Source organism: Saccopteryx leptura, chromosome 2, assembly GCF_036850995.1.
Source record: "Saccopteryx leptura isolate mSacLep1 chromosome 2, mSacLep1_pri_phased_curated, whole genome shotgun sequence".
NCBI lineage: Eukaryota > Metazoa > Chordata > Mammalia > Chiroptera > Emballonuridae > Saccopteryx > Saccopteryx leptura.
The window spans coordinates 270652991-270672268 of NC_089504.1; the positions used below are offsets into that span (position 1 = coordinate 270652991).

Genomic DNA, 19278 nt, shown 5'->3' on the forward strand with positions numbered 1-19278 from the left:
TCAGACTGGTTTCATAGTATTTTATTCTTCCTTTAATTACAGTACTTCTCACATTGCTTTGAAATTGTCACTTGTCTATCTTCATTAAATTGTGATATCTTATTCCTCTCTGTAGCCTTATGACCTAGACTGGAGGGACTCAATAACTGTGTAATTAATGAAACAAATAAACTGATGCATAAATGAAAAAAATGGCTGTAATTTAGAGGGAAGGGATCATGTATGGCTGGGGTGATCAGGTAAGGTGATGACATTTAAGTTGGATCTTAAAGGATTTTTTTTTTAAGATTATAATTTTTATTTATTTATTTATTTTTTAAATTTTTATTTATTTATTTTTATAGAGGAGAGAGAGAGGGAGAGAGAGAGACAGAGAGGGAGAGAGAGGAGAGAGAGACAGAAAGAGAGAAGGGGGGAGGAGCTGGAAGCATCAACTCCCATATGTGCCTTGACCAGGCAAGCCCAGGGTTTCGAACCGCGATCTCAGCATTTCCAGGTCAACGCTTTATCCACTGCACCACCACAGGTCAGGCTTTTTTACTTTTTTTTACAGAGACAGAGAGAGAGTCAGAGAGAGGGATAGATAGGGACAGACAGGAATGGAGAGAGATGAGAAGCATCAATCATCAGTTTTTTTCATTGCAACACCTTAGTTCATTGATTGCTTTCTCATATATGCCTTGACCGCGGGCCTTCAGCAGACCGAGTAACCCCTTGCTCGAGCCAGAGACCTTGGGTCCAAGCTGGTGAACTTTTTTATTTTGCTCAAACCAGATGAGCCCGCGCTCAAGCTGGCGACCTCGGGGTCTCGAACCTGGGTCCTCCACATCCCAGTCCGATGCTCTATCCACTGCGCCACTACATGATCAGGCGGATCTTAAAGGATTTAAAGGTGAGAGTTCGACAAAAGAATGTGGGCAGGAGGCAGGAAACAGGAAAAAGAAATACAGGATTGAAAGAGAGCTCAGGGGTCTAGATTTAGAATAACCTCCTGTCAAATGTGGGAATTCCGTCTATCATGACGCTGATGGGTGGTGAAATAGCGCATAAAGCACCCTACTCTGCTGCTTAGTCTAGTTTGGTTTGAATTATTTGCCCTAGAACTAGTTTTGATTCCTCTATAAATTTCAACATATTGAAGGTTTTGTCAGATCATTTTATTTTTTAGGAAGTTAATTTTTTCCATGACATGTACTTTTTCCAGTATTTGCTGCTTATATAATTTAACAAAATTAAACACTCGGGTTTTGGTATAGATCACAACACCTGGGAAACTACACCTAAGATATATTTTTTAATGTGGTAAAATGCACAAGACATAAAATTTACCATCTTTTCTTTTTTGTGACAGAGATAGAGAGAGGGACAGACAGACAGGAAGGGAGAGAGATGAGAAGCATCAATTCTTTGTTGCTACACCTTAGTTGTTCATTGATTGCTTTCTCATATGTGCCTTGACCGGGGGGCTACAGCAGACCGAGTGACCCCTTGCTTGAGCCAGCGACCTTGGGTCTAAGCTGGTGAGCTTTGCTCAAACCAGATGAGCCCATGCTCAAGGTGGCAACCTCGGGGTCTCGAAACTGAGTCCTCCACATCCCAGTCTGATACTCTATCCACTGCGCTACCGCCTGGTCAGGCGAGAGAAGAGTTCTAATATTATACAAAACCAGAAGCCCTCCTTTCATTAGACAAATTGTATGGGAAGTAAGAGAGGTGGTGAAGGAGGAAACTTTAGCCTATTCTGTGCCATCATGGTAACTCTCATTTCTTACCCATGGGAGTGTCCCTAGCCAGAAGAAATGGCTTAGTTCACATGGTGGTTCTATTTAATGGGGAAAGGTAAGAAGCAGTGGTGTTTCCCGAGCTCCTGCTAGAACTCTGTTAATTGAAAAGCAGCTCAAGGTAGAATTTGAACCCAGAGTTTCAGGATCCAAGCCCAGTTTTATTTCTAAGAGAAATATTTCTCTAAAAGTATAATCTTCTCTTTTCCTAATTAATTGTTGCTTCGGGATTCTTTGGTTCAGATTCTTTTTTTTTTTTTTTTTGCAGAGACAGAGAGAGTCAGACAGACAGGAAGGGAGAGAGATGAGAAACATCAATTCTTTGTTATGGTTCCTTAGTTCATTAATTGATTTCTCATATGTGCCTTGACCGGGGGCTACAGCAGACCGAGGAACCCCTTGCTCACACCAGATGAGTCCGCGCTCAAGCTGGTGACCTCGGGGTCTCGAACCTGGGTCCTCAGCGTCCCAGTCTGATGCTCTATCCACTGCGCCACCGCCTGGTCAGGCCAGTTCAGATTCTTAATCAGGACACTTCTTTTTTCCCAAATGCTTCCCCCTGCAGTTGATTTGGTTCTGAAGCTATTTCTGGAGCACATGCCGGAGCTTAGGAAACAGCCTCAATGCATTCTGTGTTGTCACCTCTATAACTTCTTCCACCGAGACTCCTTTCACCTGGGCAATATAGTCTGCTGAAACAGAAATGTTTTCAGGTTCATTCCGTACCTGAAATGGAACAAAGCGGATACTATATCAAACATAACTATCAAGAGAAGCAATCCTTGAAGACTGTAGATAAAACAGAAGAAAATGAATTGGTAAAAACGACTGATGAGTTCTTTTTTTTATGAGGGGGGGTGGAGGGGTGAGAAGGCTGGAGAGAAAGTCCTGAATTTCAGCTTAAAAGCTACTGCTACAACAGTGACTGAAAAGCTATGTTGCTCTGGAAAAGAGCCCTGGGGTAGTAACAGCTGAGGTCCTAGCATCTAGCAGTCTGCAAATAGTGGATACTTGGTGACCTGCATGACTGATGGATCAGCTGTCCTTTGGTTTGTTGCTTAACTGAATGCTTGCAAATGTCACACTGCTCTGCTGCCTGGCCTCGTCACCTCACAGGTACCTTGAAGTTTGATTCAAGAAATGTCATCATGTGTCTGGAAGACTAAACAGATTATATACTGGTACTTCACTGTTTTTAAGATGCATTCTCCCCTATTTTAACACATCTGAAATTGATATATATTTTACTTAGACTAAATGACATGTCACAGTATAACTGCCAGTGTTTTTTCTTTCTTTCTTTCTTAATGGTGCAGCTATACTCATTTAGCTTATGCATTTATACTTGGTCAACTGTATTATTAAATTACCTACTTAGGATGATAATGTTCAGAGGAGTAAGGTAACTACTAAGGTTAATAAAAATAACCTTGATAATGTATAGACTAAGAAAATAATGAAAAATATGCACCAAGATTTATGTTGTAGGATATTCATCATATTGTTTATCATACTGTATTGAAAACAATCCAAATCACAATATCAAGTTAAATATATTATGGTAGGTTCACACACTGCAATATTATGCAGTTATTAAACATGACGAGGAAAAGTATAACTATTGACATATTCAGATGCTCACCAAATAAAAGCAAGTTATGAAAAGATGTATTCAGGCTATCCTACTTCTACAAAAAATACATATGTGTACCTATGAATATAAAAATCTGGAGGATGCAAGGACTTGAATGTATTTAGTGCATACTGTGGGAGACATTTTGTTCTAAGCTTTTTGTATAATCTCACTTAATCCACAAAAGGACTCTAGGAGATAGGTACTATTATTGTTAGCATCCCCCTTTACAGGTGAGAAGGGAGCCTAAACAGCTGGATAGTAGGCCAGCTGAAGTTTAAACCTGTGCAGTTTGACCCCACAGCTTATGTCCTTAACCACTGCACTCCAGAGGTAACGTTTCCATGGTAGATGGGTCTGTTTTCTTGTTTATGAGTTTTGGTGCTCTCTAGTTTTTTAGAACAAACACACTTTACTTAACAAAGAGCATATTCAGCTAAAAATTCATTTATTCAATAAATATTTTTGAGTACTATGTATAAGGTGCTATAACAGAAACTCAGAACATTTTATCGAATCAAATAAATACAAATATAAAATTGAGTTATAACAACACTTGAAATTCATTTCTGTTTGGGGAAAGAAGGCTAGGCCCTTTCCCTTCCATTTTACATCAGTCAGGAAGGCAGTTCTGCACCATTCTGCCCTGCACCCAAACCAACAAAACATCAGAGTTGTGGTCCTCTTTTCTCATTCCTCTGTCTTCTATATTCTTATAAGAGCTGACTTAGAAATATATAACTAATTGGACATTAGTGAGCAAAATTCACACTGCGATTACAAGTAATCATTGTTCATTAACAGTCATAGCACTAGTGCTCCCAAATCTTGACTGTCAGACCTCTAACCTAGTAGGCATGGAGACACAGATCTGATAGGCAGTTACGCCACTTAGTGCTGTCCAGCGGGAGGTGACTGAATAGCTACTGTCTAAAGCAAAGCAGATGCTTGTGGCTTCCTTTCATAAAATTATAATTTAAAAATAGCAATATTTAAAATATAATTCTTTGTGGCCTACAATAACATGAATGCAGCAAAGATCGCATAAATAAATCTATGGCTATATCAAAATTTATACTGGAAGAAATAGAGCCTCATTATAACAACCTAATTAAAAGAAGAAAAATAAACATTTGTTCAGTATCTTACTATATACCAGATACTGCTAGGCACTATCATATACATTAATCCATTTAATTCTCACTATAATAAAGTATTTTATTATTTTGCCCACATTTTATAAAAGAAGAAAGTTTCACAGAGATTAATAAGTTGCCAAAAGGCACACAGCTAATAGGCAGCAAAGACAGGATTTGAATACAGGTCTTTCTGATCGCCACACTGAGCTTTTTTGCTATACTGGTCTGGCTCTCATTATTACATAAATGAGGACATGGCCCATATTAAATAATATTCTTTGGGGCATAACAATTATATTTAGAAAAGACCTGAAATTAAGTTGATGTAACCTCTCAAACCTAATGTTAAAATAGAATTCCATTGTATTTGCAGTGTAATGAGAAACACAGCTAGATCGAATATAGATCAAATGAAAGATACAAGCTAAACAATGTAGAAATCAGAAAATCATTTACCCGTTTTTCCGGTCCTAGTGCAGGTGAATCTGTTTCCAAACAAATTGAGGTTAAAGGCAACTGTTTCACAAGTTTCTGCTTCTTAGAGAAAAGAGGAAGCCAGTAAGTTTAAAATAAGTAACAGGTAGAAAGGAAACATGAGACCCACATGCACAAATATTGGAAGGAAAAAAGTAAATCTATATTCAAACATGGCATGATTGTCTACATAAAAAAATCCTGAAAAATCTACAAAACTCTACCAGCACCAATGAATAATTCAGCAAGGTCATTTGATAAGTTTTATAAAAATCAATTGTATTTTTTTTTGTTTGTTTGTATTTTTCTGAAGCTGGAAACGGGAAGAGACAGACAGACTCCCGCATGCGCCCGACCGGGATCCACCCGGCACGCCCACCAGGGGGCGACGCTCTGCCCACCAGGGGGCGATGCTCTGTCGCGACCAGAGCCACTCTAGCGCCTGGGGCAGAGGCCAAGGAGCCATCCCCAGCGCCCGGGCCATTCTTGCTCCAATGGAGCCTAGCTGCGGGAGGGGAAGAGAGAGACAGAGAGGAAGGAGAGGGGGATGGGTGGAGAAGCAGATGGGTGCTCCTCTTGTGTGCCCTGGCCGGGAATTGAACCCAGGACTTCTGCACGCCAGGCTGACGCTCTACCACTGAGCCAACTGGCCAGGGCCTCAACTGTATTTCTTTATGCTAACAATGAATAATTGATAACTAAAATTTTAAAACCAGTGCCATTTACAATAAAATGGAACATAGTAAATCCTTAGAGCCAAATCTAACTATGTGCAGGATTTGTATGCTGAAATTATAAAACATGGAGGAGAGAAATCAAAGATCTAAATAAAGAGAGAGATATAATGTGATCACATCAGTTATCCCCAAGTTGATCTATAGATTCAATGTAATCTCCCCCCCAATTCCAGCCAGCCTTTTTTTGTAGAAGTCAAACTGATTCCAATATAGATAGAAAGGCAAGGAACTCAGAAAAGCTGATTTTGAAAATAAAGAGCTAATTGCAATTCTCATACTAGCTGATCTCAAAACTTACTGTAAATCTAATGTCAGGACAGTATGATACTGACATAAGACAGGGACCTAAGATTTTTGCAATGTCACTAGAACAGTATCAAAAGTATAATAAAAGCTCACATTTCAAAGTGTACTTCACAAAGTATAAGATGAAATTTAATGAAAGAATTTACCTGTCCACTTCTTATGATAGAAGGAGGAATTGAGAAGAAGTACCCAGCTTTTATTCCTTCCATGGCTACAGACGGCCGGCCGTCAAATGCATGAAGCAACACTTTGTCGGCACCTCTCAAAAATAAAAGAAAAATCAGAGTTCCCATTTATTTCTTCAATGAGAAATTAATCAAATTCAACAAAGGTCAGAAATTTGGTCACTATGATATAAAGACGAGGTTCTATAACTTCTAAAGAATGGAAGAATGTACTGTTCAAAGAGTAGAATAAAAACAAAGTAAATTCTTAATCTTTAGAATACAATTATTAAAGTTAAAATGCAGATTTTTAAAACAAATATTTAATTTTCCTATACCAACAAACACTTCCCAGAAATTTGTGAACTCTTAAATTCTTGTTCCTAATAGGTTTTTAAGCAGTAAAGTTGTCCTTAGCAAGAATGCTAGTGGAAGAAGAAATGGGGAACTCAATGTCTGACAAACTGAAACTCAGCTTCACTAAATTACTTTCAGTTCCTAGAGAACAGCTGCTCAGCCTGCATAGAAATCATGCTCTTAGTGATTCCAAAAGGGCTCAGTACTCGTCTCTGAAAAATACGGTGCTTTTTAGTTGGAGGCAATCACATTTTACTTCACTATTTGATACTGGTTTTTGAATGGCAGGTGTGACCATTAGTGGGCTGAAATCATAAGTGAGTTATGAAATCAATTTAGTGGGTCAAGACTGAACAGTGGGTGCTTATATATTGTGTGTGCAGAAACACACACATATGCCTATGCACACATACAGATGCACCACTTCTTAAACTTTTGTCAGTTTTCTGTACGTGGATATACTGAGTCTCAAAGTCTTAATATGAAAAGAAAGTCTCTAGATATATATTGAGTATCAAGGTGTATTTCTTACTGTGGATAGTGCTTCAAAAAGTTTCCAAAGGAATGTTTTAAGATGTATTTTTACTTTAGGAATAGAAATCAATCCAATTTTCATTTGTTTTATCTTGGCCTGAAAACCTTGTGAACAGTAGGCTAACTTGCAAAGTCACCTTAGTTGATTTCCACATCCACCCTTGCCCATTTTCTTCCATTTAAGAAATCAAATTAAAACAACAGCTGTTCTAGGAGAACATGGACTGAAATAACCAAGTGTAAACAATTTGTCTCAAGAACCTAAATACCTTGCTCTTTTAAGAGGCTGATGGTCGGTCTTCCAGCGGAGCGTGAGTGAACATTTCTGTTTAACAAAAACAAAAAAATCCTTTTAAATACTTAATGTGACAATATTATCTTTGTTTTATTAAAGTAATTCAAAGAAAACAAAATGTAAAGCTCCATTTCAAAAGAATCACTATTTATGTGCTCTACAGCTATTAATATAGAAAGATGATTGATTCACCTACAAAGGCAAATTTAGTCTTTTGGCTAACTGGACCTGTCTGATTAGGACTTGTCTTTGTTCTTCCTTCTGTTCATCAGTGCCGGCAAATCTGGGGGAGAAATCTAGTCCTACCTATAACAGAAAAGTGAAACAATTACATTTTTATGATACACAATTATGGAATTACTTTTATATGTTATATACTACTTTAACTAACTAGAGAGATGACCCATATTTAAGAAAAAAGAGAGTACAGTATGCAGAAATGCTAATAAAGCATAACATAAGCCTATGGTGAGGCTTTCTGTTGCTTCATCCCCAGGCTCTTTTACTTACTGAGAAAGTATGGATAAATTACTATACTATTCAGCCGAATGGGGTGAACATAATTATCAAAGTCAGTTATAATCACCAATAATGAATTAAGGATTATTTTCATATATCATATGAAAGTCTGAATTAGAAATCATTTGATCAGCTAATGGGTGTTTACCTCTCCAATTGCCAACAATCGATCCTTATAATTCTCGATAATGGGCAAAGCTACATCCAAATCCTGGAAGGAAAAAAAAAAGTATATTTGTTAAAATAGAAGAAGAAAACTGATATTTTGTAAACACATATATGCCAGGCACTATGCTGTACTGGGTCCTTTACATACACTCTATTCCTTTAACAAGTTGAGGAACGAGGAATAGTAATCATTCCATAATGGTGAGCATACTTTCTGGAAATTTCAGTAATAACGCCCCCCCACTCTCATTCAGGCCACAAGAACACGACTGTTAATAAAGAGTCACACTTAAACACTTCCTTCTGTTTAGGAGGCATTTCCTGGCATTTAAGAGGACTGATCTGCTTTCTGGAAGAGCTGAGCAAGCGAGAAGAAAGCCACAGCGTGGGCACCTTTGTGAGGTTTTAGGAGTATATTATGTTATGTTCTCCTCTGAGGGTACTAATGGTTTGTGAGTTTATAATAGTGATGACCCCATACAGTCTTTGTACTATTTCCACTGATTTCTTTGGCTTTATAATCCTGTTTTAGCCAATTTTTGTCCTAACGGTTCAACAATATTAACACTAAATATCACATATATGTTTGTCAACTATTGAAGCAACTGTGTACCATTAATTTCCATGATATCACTAGTGCACTTACAGAATCTGCCCTGTGAGATTTCTCTTGCAAGGCAAGGGAAAGACAAATATATGGAAAATTTGCTTCTGTGAAGATTTTGGTCTCGAGATATATAAATTGCAAGGTACTTTTACTGAGGATAATCAAAATAAGGGAGAATTTAAAAAAAGGGAGGCAAACAGATGGCAGAGGAACAGGAAGAGATTTTACAATTATGCCTCAAGAGAGAGAAGACGAAGGAGAGCAAATGAAGGCCTTAGAAATGCATTCTAGTAAATCAACGAAGAGGAATTAACGTCATTATGAGGAGCTAAGAGTATATATAACCTACATTATCAGAGAAGTTGTGCCTCAACAGCTAATGGTTCTATTATGGGGTTTTTAAAGAGCCTACATCTCTACACACTATGATCGGGAATACTACTACTATATAACTATTCACGATCTGCAGATGAGTAAATTGATACTTGGCAAAGTTAAGTGCCACAGATCACAGAAGCCAGGTGGCCAGGTCTCTGTCACTTCAAAGCACATGCTGTTTCCAATATGCTGCTGAAAGAGGAGAGGAGAGAGAAGGAAGAAGGGAAGGAGGAAAAGGGGGAAGGAAAGAAGAAGGCAAAAGGGAAGGCGAGAAAATTTATTCTGAATGATTTTAAATAATAACAATAGGTTTTTTTATTAAACATAATGTTTAGTTTTTAGAACCCTTAGGACAGGGGTCATGTGCGTAACAGAAATGAGTGATGTGGGCCAAATAGGGACAGGAGCCAGCTGGCGAGCATACGCCAGCAGACTGCGGTCAGTGAACTGTGGTTCTCTGCAGTGTCCCTGGGACCGGAACACTGCCTGGCAATAGTTATTGAATAAATTAATTCAGGAATATGCTGAAAGATTTGTGTGATGCTAGGCAATTGTTGTTTCATAAGTCAAGTTAATTTAATGAATGCTTACTATATATCCTTAGCCTTGCACCATATATTAAGCTTATAATCTAATCATTATGGGTGAATGAAACAAGGTATGGCTACAAGCACACTAGGAATAAAATAGAAATAACTGCTTATCTCTGGTCTTTTCCAGAGGGCTAGCCTATATTTGATGAGTTCATATCTGCTTTGAGAATCTAGAATTACCTGTCCTCACTTTAAATTCTCCATTTATGTAAACTGGAATCCAACAAGGCCCTGTACGAGGTGCTCCCTGCCCAATCCTTCTGGCCTCACCACTAATACTTTCCCTCCCTCTAGTCACATCAGCACTCTTTCTATTTCTTGACCACATCAAGCTTGTTGCTATCTTAGGACCTTTGTGGTCCTCTGTCAACAACATTCTGACCCCTCTCTTTGCTTGGCCAATTCCTTTGTAGCAGTCAGGTTGCAGTTCAAATGTCACTGCCTCAGGAAGCCTTCCTTGACTATACAACCTAAAATCCAGCATTCACAATCTCTATCACATAATCTTGTTTTATTGTCTTTAAAGCACTTAGTGCTACCTAAAGTTTTCCTGTTCTTGTACCTAATTGTTGATTGTCTATCCCCTTCTAGAATCTAGTTTCATGAGAAGGATATTACTCTACAGTGCTTGGAATGTACTAGGTGCTCAATAAACAGTTGATTGACTAAATGAATACATATTACTACAAATCTTCACGTAAACGAAACAAATGCCATCCTGCTATGATCCCCAACATCTTGGGAAATATAACTCTCTGGCAAGTTAGCTAATTTATCACATCAACAACTCAGAAGAGCTACAGAATAAGTATTTATTTTTACCTGAAGTGAATTAAAAGTAGTTTCTTTCAAAATAAGTAGAGCTACCTGGGGTATCCAAATGTAGAAATACAGATTCATTATTATAAAAAAATGATAGCCCTCATATCTTAATTTATTCATAGGTAACACACAGTCTTCACTTCTTCAAAATGAGACTATCGACCCCATTATGGAATAAAGCACCCAAGAAACTGTGTATCTCCCTGATTCTTAGTCAGGAGACAAATCTGACATATAAGACCTGTTGGCTATTGTGAGTCAGTGAGATCTTGTAGGTAGGATCTTTTTGAGAGAGGCTATAAAAGCCAGGCAGTTTTATACATCAAAAGAACTCCAATAGGGATGGTTCAACTTTCAGAGAAGATACTGTGTGCCTGAACTCATCACTTCCATTATAGTACTGTATCTGTGTATTTATATCTTTCTCTCTCTGAATATTTTATCAGTTTTGCCAAACAATATGATTTAAAAAATTTAAAATCAAGTCACCTGTAATTCGACAAGATCATCACAGCTATTATTTCTGTGTTTTTCTCTGTAGTCTTTTCCTTATAGGATATATTTTTACATGTCACTCATAGTGAATAAACCATCATATCCACTCTGCTTTCTAAACATTTTTTTTTTTAGAGAGAGAGTGAGAAGGTGAGAAGCATCAACTCGTAGTTGTTTTTACTTTAGTTGTGCATTGAGCTTCTTGTACATGCCTTGACCAGGACTGTGTCAGGTGTCCCCTTGCTCAAGCCAGCGACCTTTCTGGGCTCACACTGGTGAGCTTTGGGATTGTGTGGATGATCCCCCACTTAAGCCAGTGACCCTGTACTGACTGACAAGCCCGCGCTCAGAGCCAGTGACTTCAGGGCTTCAAGCGTTCTGGTCGACACTATCCACTATGCCAACCACTGGTCAGGCAATATCCTCCTGCTTTTGTCCCTATATTTTACATGTTGCTACACAGACCTTATAATCCTCATCTTTGACAAATGCATTGTATTTAACACTCTACGAGCTAATTATTCTTTTATTTCTGAAGCCCTAGGCTCTTTCCCCCTTTTCTCTATTATAAATAATTCTGTAACAAACATCTTTGGGAAGAAGATAGGCTATCCTTCTTTCAAATTATTACCTTAGACTATAAATCAGAAAGAAGAGGATTACTGAGTCAAAGATATTATCATTTTTAAATTTTTTTTTAAAACTGTTACCTTTAATGTGACACTTCTTTGGTCTTCTGGTGAAAGTCCTTGAACTGGATGAACACCCAAGCATGGCAGGACAAACCCCTTATACCTAAAAGTGCAGAATGAATTAAGAAACAGAATATTAGACTAGTAGACAATGTTACTCTAAAGAATAAGTAATAATTTTTAGGCTATATTAATATTTTCTTTCTCATTCTCTTAAAAATGGGTAACCTTTGATGTTATAAACATGACATCATAACTGCATCCTTAGTAGCAACTCTTAAGTTCTTAATGAGAAGCACCTTTCTGAAAGCTGCATAATCTTTTCAAATTCTCCTGAATGCTCAGCGACGACCACAAGGGCCAAGACATTGGCCTGAAACAAAAATAGAGCAGTTAGTCTCGAACAATATACACCTAATATAATTGCTTTTTATTATCCTTGCTCATCAGTACTCCATCAGTATAATCATAATGGCTATCCCGAGTACTTATTATGTTTCAGGCACTATGCTCAGTGAACATAAATGTTAACTCAATTAATCTACACAACCTTATGAGGTAGGCATTGCTCTAATCCCTCATATATAGATCAGAAGACAGATTTTTTTAAAAAAAATATTTTACTTATTGATTTTAGAGAGAGGAGAAGAAGAGAGATAGAGAGAAAGGGGTAGAGGGGAGAGCAGGGAGCATCAAGTCATAGTAGTTGCTTCTTTTAAGTGCCTTGACCAGGCAAGCCTGGGGTTTTAAACCAGCGACCTCGGCATTCCAGGTCGATGCTTTATCCACTGCGCTGCAACAGGCCAGGCAGGAGACAGAATTTTGGATGGAGTCAAAATAACCTGCCCAAGATCATTTGGCCTGTGTAACTCCAAAGCCCACACTCCCAGTTAATCTGTCAGAGTGAAAGATGGCTGTATGTAAAAATATACTGGCAGCTACTCTAACACTTTTGGGGAAGACCATGAAGTGCTAGTTATAATGAATTTCATAAACATTTCTAAAAACTAGTATTTTTTCCCAAACAAATAAAAATGTTTCAGAAAACTTATAATTTCTCTAAAATCTCCAAAATAATGTTAATTTTAGAACCAACAGATGGACTAATCTGTTCCATACTGCCAGCAAGCATGATGGCTGGGGGAATGTGTGTTGGATTCAGACTATCTTGTTGGCATTGTTTCACTAGAGGTATGTCTTTGGACAAGGTAATCTCTAAGCCTTAGTTTTCTCATCTATAAAACAGACAATGATTGACTAAAAAGCAGTAGCTTCCTCAGAAAGTTGTTGTGAAACGTTAAATGAAATAATGCACAGAAAGGGCTTAGGTCAACAGCTGTCACATGGTAAATATTAATAAATGCAACTTATTATTACTGAAGCAGCAACACAGCATATCTAAACAAAACCAAAAAAAGGAAATTATAGATATCAGCTTACTTTCTTGGCTTTCTCCAACACATCATCCAAATCCTAAAACAAGCAAAATAATTCACAGTTAGTTTAGATGAATAAGTAACTGCTCTTTGGCTGTGATATCAATTTAGCTGAGGCACCACAAAGAATGACAATGATGGCAAGAAACAGTGTGGTGGAATGTGGAGAACCGACACTGACCCCTGCCTTCTGTTTTCTCTTTCTCAGTATCATTTAGCATCTGTTCCCACTCCACTAAAGCAAACTGTATTGTCAAATGTAAAGGACATTTCTCTGTCCTCATCTTACTCTACCCATCAGCAGCATTTAAGAGCCCCTCACTTGTCCATTCCTTCCTTCCTGAAATATTTTTTACTCTTGTCTTGTGCAACACTACTCTCCTGCAACCACCAGTCTCTTACGGCTACTTTTTGGTCTTCTTGACTAGCTCTCTCTCCCTCTGATTTCAGAACTCTGTGCTCCTCTCTCTATACTCACCTTAAGTGATCTTATCCAAAGGTTTAAATATCATCATTATGCTAATGAGCCCCCAGTAGTTATCTCCATCCTATTACTCTTTCCAAAACCCAAGATTCACATTTAAGAATGACTATATGACGTCTCCACTTGGATGGATATTAGGCGTCAATATGTGCCAAATATAACCGTTTTCTCCCTCACAAACCTATTCCTTCTGCCGCCCCTCTCCAACCTGTCTTCCCTCATCTCAGTACACAGGACCACCATCCTCCCTACTGGGTCCTCTCTTTCCCTCCCTCTCCACATCCAATTCCCCAGCATGTACTATATAGATCCTATCTCTAAATCCTACCTTGAATCCATCTGCTTTTCTCAAACTCGCCTGCAGCCCCCATCATCTCTTGTCTACATACTGCAACAGCTTCCAAACTGGTCTTCTAGCTTTTACCCTCACTCTGTATCCGTTTGCCACATATCAACAAAATACTTTTTAAATGAATATCAGATCTTGTTACTTTCTTTAAAAAAATAACCCCTCCCAAAACCCTTTTACCAGATTCGCTTCGTTCTTCTAATGAAATCCAAACTCCTTACTGATCTACCTCACCTATCCCCTGCAACCGTCTTGTTTCACGCCTCTCTCTTTCTAGCTCATCAGGCTCCACCCAGCATTTTGGTAGCATGACTGTACCCCATTCAGCCCACCCGCTTTTCTCCCCACTGTACACACCTCTTGTTTGGCCTGGTCCTTGCCCCCCACCCCCCACCTCACTCCCCTTTGCTCCCCTCTTTCTTCTCTATTCTGAGCCTCTAGTTCTCAGGTGGCAGGTAAAGCACTTTGTAACTCTGATCTTGCGTGTGTTGCTCTGTTTGCTTCGGAACGCGCCAGTGTTTCGGGGAAGGTGGACTCACAGCAGGACCGAGCGGAGGTAAAGGGAGGAACTACAGTAAGAGGGAATGGCAAATAAAAGTGGAGACCGAGGGTTTCTGCTATTCAGGAGCAGAAAGAAAAATCAGCTGACTGCGGTTAAATCGGGAGTCTGGCAAGTCACACCGACCAGAGACCTGCCTGGGTGGGCTTGGGGCTCCATCCCAGGAGAGGAGAGCAAAGGTAACCTGAAGCAAAAGGACCCGGGTCTCCCCGCTGCCACCCGCCCGGCCTTGCCTCACGTACACGGTCGAAGTCTGGGGCGGAGAGGTGGCAGTGGCAATCGACCAGCCCCACGCCCACCGTCCCCATCGCCGCCGCCCGGGTAGCCCAGGACCCACTCGCGGGGCCCCAGCTGGAACCCTGCGGCGACAGCGGACTGAGTTTCCGGCCGTACCGGGCCGCTTCCGCCAGTGTAGGACGCTTCCGCTTTCCGCGTTCCCGCCCACACTTTAAACTGGGAAAATGGCGGGGGCTCCTGAGTCGGTGGGGCTTTCGCTTCCACGGGACGCCGCCGGTTCAGAAGACAGGACCTCGGTCCTCGCCAAGTCCCATGAAGACTTTCGTGTGCGCTGCACCTCGAAGCAGGCCGTGACGGAACTGGTGGAACTGTGCGGCCGCTTCGTGCAGCAGCTCGGGGACGCGCTGCCAGAAGAGATTCGGGAGCCCGCGGTGCGAGATGCGCAGTGGGTACGGGCCCAGTAGCCCCGTCTTGTCCCTCCACCCTCTAACCCCGGTCGCAGGGCTCCAGAGTCTACGCCAGGCGTCGGCAAAGCCCGCGGTACCCCGCTCCCCGGTGACAGCAGCCCCGGGAAGCGCCGGGGAACGAAGTATAATAGATCCAGTGTCCGCTGGGCGTTACCCATTACTTAGACCAGCGCTGCCCGATAGAAAGATACAAGCCGAGCCCTGTGTGGAACTTGAAATGAAAAGTAACAAAAAATAGGCGAAATTAATTTTAATAATATATTTTACTTAATTCACTATACCCAAGATAATGTTTTTAGTTTGTAATAATAAAAAGTACGAGATAATTTACATTCCTTTGTTTGTACTAAGCTCTTCCAATCTGGTGTCGGAAGATTGCAGCTCCTCTTCCTTCGGACTAGCTACAGGTCCAGGCCTCAGTAGTCCCGGGGGCAGGTGGCCCCCCTGTCGCAGTGCAGGCATGACTGAAGAGTCAGTCTCCCAAGAAGGGAAATCTTGGAAGTCAATCCGTCACCAGGCTAGCTTTTGGTCTTTCCTTTTGCCTGTTTTAGAATATCTTGTTAAAAAAGACTGAAAACATTTCCCCTACAAGTCCAAAGAAGAAGAGGAAGCTGTCTTGATTATAAACTTCTCTAAGATCATACACTGGCTCATATAACACATTTCCCTTCCTTTCTCAAATATTTTGCAAAACTTTGATAGTATTTTGGTGTGGGGGGGAGGTGGGCGGATACAATCAATTGAAGGATAGGTGCTTGTCATAAGGACGCATACAATTTATATGTAGAAAAAAAAGTTTCAAATCTTATATAATGCAGCACACCTGTGAGTGTAAATGACCACAACGCAAACAATAAAAATATAGGTTAAATGGAAGAAGAGGGAAGAAACACTCCCCTGCTTGTGCTTCTCTATTCCAGTTGTCCACACAGTGGCTCCTGTTCCCTCCTTGCCAGCAAGGGAAGAATAGAGACATTCTTCCTAGTTTTGGGGAAGAAGGCTGTTTTACTGTGTAATGATCTTCAAGTTTGCCGCTTTCTAGGAAGTGCTAAGGTAAACTAGGGAAATTGACTTGTGTTTTATTTTAAATAAGATAGCAAATAAAATGCAGAGGCTTTAATTATGTTGAGGTATCTCTAAAACCACATAATAACTATTTTTTAAGTAGTAACTGTACCAATACTACAGAGACAATTTGTATTCTCAGATAATCCTTCAAAGTTCATATATAAAGTACATATTTTACTTTATTTAATTTTAATGTGTAAAATATATACTTTATTTCATAGTTATGTATTATTTGTCTTATGCTTATTTATAATTATATAAAATGTGCCAAATAAAGCAAAGTCTTCAAATTTCTCTCCCTCATCCCTCCTCATTCCTGAAGATAGCTTACTATCTATTTTGAAGGGTACTTAGAGGGTATACTCCTTTTTTTTTTTTGTATTTTTCTGAAGCTGGAAACGGGGAGAGACAGTCAGACAGACTCCCGCATGCGCCCGACTGGGATCCACCCGGCACGCCCACTAGGGGCAACGCTCCGCCCACCAGGGGGCGATGCTCTGCCCCTCCGGGGTGCAGCTCTGCCGTGACCAGAGCCACTCTAGCGCCTGGGGCAGAGGCCAAGGAGCCATCCCCAGTGCCCGGGCCATCTTTGCTCCAATGGAGCCTTGGCTGCGAGAGGGGAAGAGAAAGACAGAGAGGAAGGAGAGGGGGAGGGGTGGAGAAGCAGATGGGCGCTTCTCCTATGTGCCGTGGCTGGAAATCGAACCCGGGACTTCACGCCAGGCCGACGCTCTACCACTGAGCCAAGCAGCCAGGGCGAGGATATACTCCTTTTATACTCTTCTTTATGGCTTTGTCTCTCTCTCACTCTCTGTTTTGTTTTAAACATTACTAGTATGTTGATGTATTGTTAGCAACCTGGCCCCCCTTTTTTGTTTTACCAAGTATGTAGATGTTGGACGATTGTCAATGTTATATAGTGTTGCTGCGTCCATGAAACTACTTGGAGTAGCCAACTTGTTGTTTGGTTCCTGTTCCTCACAGGGGGCACCACTTGTTGCAAGGACAGTGAACTACTGGAAGTCCAGACGGGAGTGCTCTGAGGCTCTGAGGGGCCCAGGGGAGGCAATAGCCCTGGTCAGCAGACTGAAGGACTGAAGCCCCATCCCCAGTCTTACTCAGATATTTATTAGCCAGTACAGATAACCCAAGGAAGCAGACAGAAAAAGTTTTCAGGTAGTGAAGTAAAAGGCAAGGAACATGCTGACAGAGAACTTCTAATCTCTGTTCTGAAAGCCTAAACATTTCTGTGTTGCCGAATCTTACCTGGCTCTTTTGCTGTTTCCAGCACAGGGTCAGAGAGGCCCCCGGACTCGCTTGTTCAGGGCTTTCACCCTCAGGTGTCTTGCTGTCTCTGATTGTTATTCTAACTGCATATATTCAGAGCATATTCCTACAATGTAGAGATAAGCTTCATTCTTTTTAGGTATTGCATGGTATGGCTATATCGAATATTTAACCGTTCTCCTAATTTTGAATTTAGATTTTGTTATTTTTCCTTTAATATTTTGTAATTTCAAACAGTGCTAAAATAAATATTTCTACTACATCATCTTTATGTTTTTATAGTCCTTTAGGATACATTGCTAGAAGTGAATTGTTAGGTAATAGGAATGTGCATTTAAAATTTTAGTGGTGCTACCAAATTCCTTTAGTTCTTTATTTTTTAATGTATTATGAACAATTTGAACCTTATAAAATATAGACTAGTACAGTGAACACCCATATATCCATGACCAAATTTAAGTCGTCAAAAATGTGTTACACTTTCTATTTTAACACAAATCCAAGATGTCATATCATTTCTTCCCTAAATACTACAGTATACATCTCTAAAAAATAGTCCATTATAAAGTAGACATTAATATCACTTTCTCTTAAGTATGTATATTTTCCCTTTTATTAACAAATGACACTCATTTAAAGCATATGAAATATATATACTCTTCAGGTTCAACTGAGTCCAAATTTGTTAGCTTCTATTTTTTATTTCATTTAAGAAGTGCATGTTTTGTTTATAAAAATATTCTAAACTGTTGGATCAGAATTTTTCACAGGTAGCATAATGGCTATCAGTGAAAATGTAGGTAGAATCAATTGGAATGGAATCTTACTTCATTGAAAATAAATATACTAATAGGCTAGCCTGCTACTTTTTAAAAATATTCTCCATCACAAATCTGAACTTATTTTGCCAGAATGTTTAAATTCAGTACTGTATTTAAAGTTATTTTGGTGATCTGACTTGTGACTTTATTGCAGATATTTGAATCAGCTGTGCAGGAGAATGTCAGCATTAATGGGCAAGCCTGGCAAGAAGCTTCAGATGATTGTTTTAGGGGTAAGTGATTTAACTTTTTCTGCCTTTCATTTCTGAGTTATTTTTGTAGCTAATTTTATTTTGAATACTAATTTTTAATCTCCATTTTTAGTGTTACTTCTCTTTAAAAAACTTTTTATTGGGCAGTGGGAGAGAAAACTAATCTAGAAGACTGTTGAAGTTGTATCTGAGGTAAAGAACACAGTAGATGCCTTAATCCTTTATATTCTCTGTCTGGCACTCAACAAGACTTTCATCTGATTAACCTTCAGAAATACCCCTGTCAGTAATTTATTGGAAAGTACTGTGGAACTATCCCCAGATGAAGAAACAGTCCTAGAGAATTCCTATGACTAATACCTTAGGAATCAAGTTGTATTTTTACAAGTGATCCTTAGAGTAGGTAGTGAGTACCCTTAGGAGTGTGAAGTTCAACTATAAGAGTACTGTGTTAAGGATGAGGTCAGTATTTGGAGAAACCTTAAAAGACAATATTTTCCTTGTCCAAAGCAGACTTGATTTCACCCTAACTAGTATTTTTGACATATCTAAAGAAATCAAAGTTTTAATAGAAAGAAAATGTTCAGTGTACAAAGGAAGAAGTTCAGTAGAACAAGAATGATTAGTGTGGGAAGAAAAGCAGAATTCTTCAGCAACATTCAAG

At 39.5% G+C, this 19278-nt stretch overlaps 2 protein-coding genes across 3 annotated transcripts in view; one reads left to right on the forward strand and one right to left on the reverse strand.

Moving 5' to 3' along the window:
* Positions 1-1135: 1135 nt before the first annotated feature.
* TATDN3 (TatD DNase domain containing 3) lies at positions 1136-14903 on the reverse strand. 2 transcript variants are annotated; one of them, XM_066361792.1, is made up of 10 exons: positions 14765-14903; positions 13135-13167; positions 11994-12067; positions 11713-11797; positions 8088-8150; positions 7617-7726; positions 7395-7450; positions 6217-6329; positions 5010-5087; positions 1136-2507 (listed from the first exon to the last, which is right to left on the reverse strand). In XM_066361792.1, exons 1-10 carry the CDS (start codon positions 14828-14830, stop codon positions 2364-2366), a joined length of 822 nt encoding a protein of 273 aa, XP_066217889.1. In that variant the 5' UTR covers positions 14831-14903; the 3' UTR covers positions 1136-2363. The 2 variants fall into 2 exon arrangements, with proteins under 2 accessions (XP_066217889.1, XP_066217888.1); XM_066361791.1 differs by having other exon boundaries at positions 5010-5090.
* Positions 14904-14964: 61 nt separating this feature from the next.
* NSL1 (NSL1 component of MIS12 kinetochore complex) overlaps positions 14965-19278 on the forward strand; it is a 28137-nt gene continuing 23823 nt past the window's right edge. Inside the window, exons 1-2 of the mRNA XM_066361790.1 lie at positions 14965-15208; positions 18557-18635. Of these exons, the coding sequence (XP_066217887.1) occupies positions 14984-15208; positions 18557-18635 (304 nt within the window). The 5' untranslated portion in view covers positions 14965-14983. The remainder of the gene's footprint in view (positions 15209-18556; positions 18636-19278) is intronic.

Coding starts and splice junctions, on each gene's coding strand:
- TATDN3 (XM_066361791.1), bottom strand. CDS start 14,830: ATGGGGACGGTGGGCGTGGGGCTGGTCGATTGCCACTGCCACCTCTCC. Junction 11,798..11,993: donor ATTATGCAGCTTTCAGAAAG/GTGCTTCTCATT, acceptor CTGCACTTTTAG/GTATAAGGGGTTTGTCCTGC. Junction 7,727..8,087: donor GATTGTTGGCAATTGGAGAG/GTAAACACCCAT, acceptor TTTCTGTTATAG/GTAGGACTAGATTTCTCCCC.